The sequence below is a fragment of the Malaya genurostris genome, chromosome 2 (genome assembly GCF_030247185.1).
Source record: "Malaya genurostris strain Urasoe2022 chromosome 2, Malgen_1.1, whole genome shotgun sequence".
Taxonomy (NCBI): Eukaryota; Metazoa; Arthropoda; class Insecta; order Diptera; family Culicidae; genus Malaya; species Malaya genurostris.
In genome coordinates this window covers 43434535-43441270 of record NC_080571.1, presented here as the reverse complement: position 1 = coordinate 43441270, position 6736 = coordinate 43434535, and the positions used below count along the sequence as shown (strand labels likewise).

General features: G+C 47.3%; 2 protein-coding genes across 2 annotated transcripts; both read left to right on the top strand.

The window, feature by feature from the left end:
* Positions 1 to 207: 207 nt before the first annotated feature.
* On the top strand, positions 208 to 4820 carry LOC131428600 (uncharacterized). The gene is made up of 3 exons (XM_058592647.1): positions 208 to 276; positions 379 to 3701; positions 3755 to 4820. Exons 1-3 carry the CDS (start codon positions 208 to 210, stop codon positions 4818 to 4820), a joined length of 4458 nt encoding a protein of 1485 aa, XP_058448630.1.
* A 75-nt stretch (positions 4821 to 4895) lies between these two features.
* LOC131428599 (uncharacterized) lies at positions 4896 to 6420 on the top strand. The gene is made up of 2 exons (XM_058592646.1): positions 4896 to 5484; positions 5612 to 6420. The coding sequence occupies exons 1-2, from the start codon at positions 4896 to 4898 to the stop codon at positions 6418 to 6420; spliced, it is 1398 nt and encodes a 465-aa protein (XP_058448629.1).
* The last annotated feature ends 316 nt before the right edge of the window (positions 6421 to 6736 follow it).

The window sequence follows — 6736 nt, the reverse complement described above, 5'->3', positions numbered from 1 at the left end:
TAGGCCACTGTAAAGGCAAAAATCATCGTGTTCGCAAATATTAGAGTTAGCGACCAATGTAAGTAAAATTGTAACACAGATGAATTCATTGATTAATAAATTTAACAGCTTTTAGCTGCTGATTGTCATCACGCTCAAAGGATTCGTTTTTCTCCGATTTGTCTGTAACAAAATCTAAAAGATTGTTCAGGATCGCAAACACGTATGATGTCCGAGAACGCACTAAATGAAAATAATAATTGCCAAGCCTGCGCAGAGGCGGACGATGAACGGATGGTGAGTTGTTGCCAATTTCAATCCTGGTGGCATTACGAATGCGTGGGAGTAAATGACAGTATTGCCGAACCGGATCGTGTTTTTAACTGCCCTAAATGTCAGAGACCAACTATCGAAGTGCCGATGGCAAGCAAATCCGGTAGCAAAGCTGGAAGCAAACCGTTATCAGGAATAAGTAATGCACGGGCCAGGAAAGCGCGGTTAGAGCTCGAGAAGCTTGAAGCACAGAAAGCGCTTGCTGCGAAGCGTTTGGAACTTCAGCGGCGGGATCAACAACGTAGACACAAAGAGGAAGAGTTGATGGCCCAGCAGATTAGGGCACAGGAAGAAGCAGCACTTGAGCTTAAGGAGCTGCAGTTGGAAGAGGAAATGACTACCGAAACATTTCGACTACGAAGTTTAATCGAACTAGAAGAAGATGACGACGACGCCAACGAAAGCGTTGTGTCCACGCAGAGTGCATTCAGCAAAGTACGGCAGTGGGGACCGTCAAACTCGACAATGGCGACCTCGACGAAGCAGGCACCGTTGATTGACCCAAGAGACAATGGAGTAACGACAACAACCAGAAAAACACCAGCTGTGTATTTTGGTGTGAAGCAGCCAAATAGGTATCAGGGTGTTCATAGAAGGGAGTTGACAGGTAACACATTAGGGCAATCTAGTTTAGAGCCAACGTTAGGAGGTATCATTGGTCGGTCAGAAAGCACAATTAAGCCGATAGCTGACAGAACTCCTCCTAGATTCACTTCGTTTATGGGAACTCAATGTATCTTTGGTCAGAATAGAATAACGCATCCGTCTGTTAGTGGCAATCAAACTTCCGCGTACCCTTATGTCAACCCACCTATTTCTCAGTCTCAAATAATCAATACCTCGCACGTTTCACAACCCGAAATCGATGATTATCAATCGCGGGAGGTTAGTCAATTTAATCAAAATAGTGCTGAACAGAGTGGTTCGCTGACAGCGGACCCATTGGATGAAATATTTCCGAGGCCGTCTACACACTCCAAATCAGAACTGGAACAGTTAGAAGAATCACCTAGGACAATCGATCCGTCGAATGTTCGTCGAGATAATGTATATCGTTCACGAACGGAACCTCAGCGACAGATTGATAGAACCACGTCTTGGGGCCCGACACCTCGACAATTAGCTGCTAGACATGTAATGGCTAAAGAACTACCAGTTTTTTCTGGGAACCCGGAAGACTGGCCGCTGTTCATCAGTGCGTATACAAATTCTACGTTGGCATGCGGCTTTTCGGATGCGGAAAATTTAGCAAGGTTACAGCGGTGCCTTAGAGGGCACGCACTTGAATCGGTGCGTAGTCGGCTGCTTTTGCCAGCGGGTGTCTCGCATGTTATCGATACACTTGAGACGCTGTATGGACGACCAGAGCTCTTAATCCACACTTTACTGCAAAAGATCCGCGTGGTCCCAGCCCCGAAGTCGGACCGACTCGGCACACTGATTGAATTTGCTATGGCGGTGCAAAATCTCAGCGATCATTTGGAAGTCGGACGACATCAGGCGCACCTGAACAACCCAATGCTCTTGTTCGAATTAGTTGAAAAACTACCGGCGCATATGAAGTTGGATTGGTCGATTTATAAACATCGCTGTGGAGAAGTTAACATGCGTTCATTTGCTCAGTACATGCAGACACTGGTGCGCGCTGCAACTGACGTTACGTTGCAGTACGACCCGAAGCAGAAACATCAACCAGCTAAGGAGAAGAATTTCAAAGACAAGAACTTTTGTGGGGCTCACTCGACAGAAGGTACGTCGTCTGTAATGCAAGAAGAGACTGTCGAGAAAAGGATTCAGCCACCAAGTCGAACATGTCTTGTCTGCAAGAACCCAGAACACCGTGTTAAGGATTGTCCGGAATTCCATACATTAACTATCGACGAGCGTTGGAAGATGATTCAACGATTCAATTTATGTCGGCTTTGTCTCGGAGCGCATGGTAGGAGATCTTGCAAAATTCGTAAACAGTGCGACGTTGATGGTTGTCAACGACGTCATCATCCACTTTTACACTCCAAGCAGGGGATAGAGGATAATAGGCAAAAGATGAATAACTTCCAGTCGCAAAAAAGTGAACCCAAGAAAATGTCGATTGATTCGAAGCCGAGTTGTTCAAGGGCGGTCACAAATCATCATTCGATTGAGAAGACAACGTTGTTCCGCATTATTCCGGTGACACTGTACGGAAACAACTGTTCGGTATCTGTGTACGCTTTCTTGGATGAGGGTTCAGAGAAGACTTTGGTTGACGAGGATGTTGTAAAACAGTTAGGAGTTGTTGGGGAAACGCTACCGCTGTGTCTGCAATGGACAGCAAATGTTAAAAGAACGGAGGCCAACTCCCAGCGAGTCGCTTTAGAAATAGCAGGACGCGTGGGAGGAGCCCGGCATTCACTGTTGGACGTACGCACGGTGAGCAAGCTGGATTTACCCCGACAATCTCTGCGGTATAAAGACTTGGCCAAGACGTTTCCGTATCTCAGAGGTCTCCCGGTTAACGACTATGATGAAGCAGAACCACGTATACTGATTGGAAATGATAATGCACACGTTACGTCCACATTGAAGCTACGAGATGGTCAACCAGGAGAGCCGATTGCCGCTAAATCGCGATTGGGATGGACTGTTTACGGATCTAATCTTGATAAGTCTGCTCTCAGAGCCCGCAGTTTTCACATCTGTGAGTGTCAGGAAAAGGACCAAATGCTACAAGAACGTGTTGAGCAGTTTTTTTCAATCGAGAACCTGGGAGTGATGGAAACGGAACCTCCTATGTCTTCAGAAGTTGAACGGTCTTACCGCATCCTGAGGGAAACAACCAAGCGAGTGGGTCAGCGATTCGAGACTGGACTTATTTGGAAGTACGATTGTTTCGAGTTCCCTGACAGCTACTCAATGGCGGTCAAGCGATTGCAGTGTTTGGAAAGGCGTATGCAGAAAGACTTGCTCATCGGTGAAAGTGTGAGGAGGCAGTTGTTGGAGTACCAGGAGAAAGGGTATATACACAAAGCGACCCAGGCGGAATTGGACGAGGCTGATCCACGACGGACCTGGTACTTACCATTGGGTGTAGTTATTAATCCTAAAAAACCATCAAAAATTCGTATATTCTGCGATGCTGCAGCAACGGTCGAAGGTATTTCGCTCAACACGATGCTGCTCAAAGGACCAGACCTGTTGAGTACGTTGCTGAATGTTCTTTTCGGATTTCGTGAGAAGCGAGTTGCTTTATGCGCTGACCTGATGGAAATGTTTCACCAGATTCAAATTCGGAAGGAAGATCGGCACGCTCAACGACTGCTCTGGCGGAAAAACTCGTCATCACCACCTGACGTTTATTTGATGGACGTTGCTACGTTTGGAGCTACCTGCTCCCCTTGTTCGGCGCAGTTCGTGAAAAATTTAAATGCGCAAGAGCATTCGAAAGTGCACCCGGAAGCAGCCGACGCCATTATTCGAAAGCATTATGTGGACGACTACTGGACAGCGCTGACGATGTTGAAGAGGCGGTTAAACTGGCGAACGAGGTTAAATTGGTTCACTCTTTCGGAGGATTCTATCTTCGGAATTGGCTTTCAAACTCATCAGAGGTTCTCTCACGGGTCGGTGAGAGCGAGTCAGCCTTGAAGAAGTGTCTCCAGCTGGACAAGACCAGCTCTACTGAACGCGTACTGGGTCTGTATTGGAATCCTAATAATGATGTCTTCACGTTCTCCACGTGTCTAGCTAAGCAGGAGGACTACCCAACCAAACGTCATGCGCTACGAGTTGTAATGAGTACTTTCGACCCCGCTGGATTTCTCTGTTTTTTCCTCATCCATGGTAAGATACTAATACAAGATCTATGGAGGGCTAAAACAGGATGGGACGAGTCGATTCCGGTTAATCTTCGAGATAAATGGAGACGGTGGACGGAGTTGTTTCGCTCGTTGGACCAGATTAGTATTCCGCGCTGTTATTTCCCAAAGGCGTCGATCAATGATATAATTTCTCTTCAGCTGCACATCTACGTGGACGCAAGTGAAGACGCATACGCCTGTGTTGGATATCTGCGGGCTGTTTTTCCGAATGAAATCCGTGTAGCGCAGGTGGGAGGAAAGTCGAAGGTGGCTCCGCTCAAAGCACACTCTATTCCGCGGCTAGAGCTGATGGCAGCAGTAATCGGTGTGCGCTTCGCCAAGACCGTACTTAGTGGACACTCGCTGGACATTGGGAAAGTAGTTTTTCGGACCGATTCAAAGGTAGTACTCGCCTGGATTAACTCCGATCATCGCAACTATCGACAGTTCGTCGCATGTAGAGTGGGAGAAATCTTGTCTAAATCGAAAGTAGAGCAATGGCGTTGGATATCGACGAGGAAAAATGTTGCCGACGAAGCCACTAAGTGGGGAAAAGGTCCCAATCTTTCTTCAAATAGTCGCTGGTTTCGTGGGGAAGATGATCTTTATCTACCAGAAGAGCAGTGGACTGCGATCATGCTTACAGACAACGAGTCGACCGACGAATAGCTGAGGTCATCATGTATGGTGCATCGCGAAACAGTAGTACCACAACTTGTAGCGTGGGAAAGATTTTCTAAATGGATGCGTCTGTGCCGCACGGTAGCGTACGTTCATCGATATTCACAGAACTTGCGACGGACAGCGAGCAAGGAACAACGATTGGTAGGACCGCTATCTCAGGAAGAGTTGGACAAAGGCGAGAAAACTGTCTTTCGGTGGATACAATCCGAATGCTATTCAGATGAAATGAGGGCTCTTGCTCTAGCTGGGAACTCAGCAAATCAGCAAATCCGTTTAGAAAAATCAAGTAAAATTCGCAAGCTATCGCCATATTTGGATGATTCGGGAATTATTCGCTCGGATAGTAGAATCGCCGCCGCAGCATTTGCTTCGTACGATACGAGGTTTCCCGTAGTTTTACCGAAAGCACATTGGGCTACACGTTTGTTAGTCGAATGGTACCACTCCAAATATTTGCACGCGAATGGTGAAACGATCGTCAATGAGATGAGGCAGCGTTTTCACATTTCCCAACTGCGTTCGTTCGTTCGAAAGGTGGCTAAGGATTGCGTCGAGTGTAAGGTGAAGAAGCCAGTTCCAATGATACCTCGTATGGCTCCACTTCCAGCGGCTAGGCTGCGGGCGTACGTGCGACCATTCTCATTCATAGGTATAGATTATTTCGGACCAATCGCTGTAAAAATTAATCGAAGCATCGCAAAACGATGGGTCGCACTGATAACGTGCATGACAACGAGAGCAGTGCATCTAAAAAATCGTGTACACACTCTCTACAGAATCCTGTAAACTGGCCATTAGGCGTTTTATAGGACGCAGGGGAGCTCCCTTGGCAATACGCAGCGATAGGGGTACGAACTTTGTAGGATCGCGCAACGAGCTTGAACAAGAGATGAATGAAATCGACCGTCAACTAGCGGAAACGTTCACTAATGCAACCACGAGATGGATTCTGAACCCACCTGGAGCGCCTCATATGGGCGGCGCGTGGGAGCGCCTGGTGCGATCCGTGAAAACGGCTTTTGCGGCGATAAGCACGTCTCGGACGCCGAACGAAGAAACTCTTGCTACGTTGTTAGTAGAAGCGGAAAGCGTAGTGAACTCGCGACCCCTGACATACATACCGTTAGAAACGGCCCAACAGGAGGCTCTAACGCCAAACCACTTTCTTCTATCCAGCTCGAGTGGTGTAATTCAACCACCAAGAACGTTGGGAGATCCAAAACAAGCCTGTAGAAATGAATGGAACTTGTGCCGAGTTATGATCGATCATTTCTGGAGTCGGTGGGTAAGGGAGTATCTTCCCACTATCGCGCGACGTACCAAGTGGTTCGACGAAGAGAGGCCGATTGCGGTCGGGGATCTAGTGATCATTGTGGAAGAGAAGATACGCAACGGATGGACGCGAGGCCGTGTGGTCCAAGTAGTAGCAGGTCGGGATGGCCGAGTTCGTGAAGCCGTAATACAAACTGCACGCGGACTTATTCGTAGACCGGTGGCCAAGTTGGCGCGATTGGATATAGCAGTGGGTAAAACTGGTCCAGAAGTTCCTGACCAGCCTTACGGGTCGGGGAACTGTTACGGTTAGCACCTCTCGAAATATTCCTCCATGAAACACCCCTGGGAAGAAGCGTCAAACGATAACTTAAGTTTGATGTCAGTTACGGTGACGGAGTCAGGTGGCGAGTTATGTCAAGCAGTATAGGCGGAAATGACTTGGCATTTTTGATGAGCTCGCATTGAACTCAGTATTCAGTTGTTATAGTTTAGGCGGCTTATAAGTTTATAAACGAATATATTTGTAAGTAAATTGAATTTAAAGTGAATTACTTAACTCAAACCTAAATCTTTAGGTATTACTGGAATCGTCGCATTTAGTGCAGGTTTAAAGGTTAGGCCACTGT

What these genes read in the sequence shown, in the direction of transcription:
- LOC131428599 (XM_058592646.1), top strand. Translation starts at nt 4,896, where the DNA reads ATGCGTCTGTGCCGCACGGTAGCGTACGTTCATCGATATTCACAGAAC. An exon ending in GCGACCATTCTCATTCATAG is followed by an intron (nt 5,485 to 5,611) that starts GTATAGATTATT and finishes CACTCTCTACAG; the next exon opens with AATCCTGTAAACTGGCCATT.
- LOC131428600 (XM_058592647.1), top strand. Translation starts at nt 208, where the DNA reads ATGTCCGAGAACGCACTAAATGAAAATAATAATTGCCAAGCCTGCGCA. An exon ending in AGGCGGACGATGAACGGATG is followed by an intron (nt 277 to 378) that starts GTGAGTTGTTGC and finishes CCTAAATGTCAG; the next exon opens with AGACCAACTATCGAAGTGCC. An exon ending in TGCTCCCCTTGTTCGGCGCA is followed by an intron (nt 3,702 to 3,754) that starts GTTCGTGAAAAA and finishes ACCCGGAAGCAG; the next exon opens with CCGACGCCATTATTCGAAAG.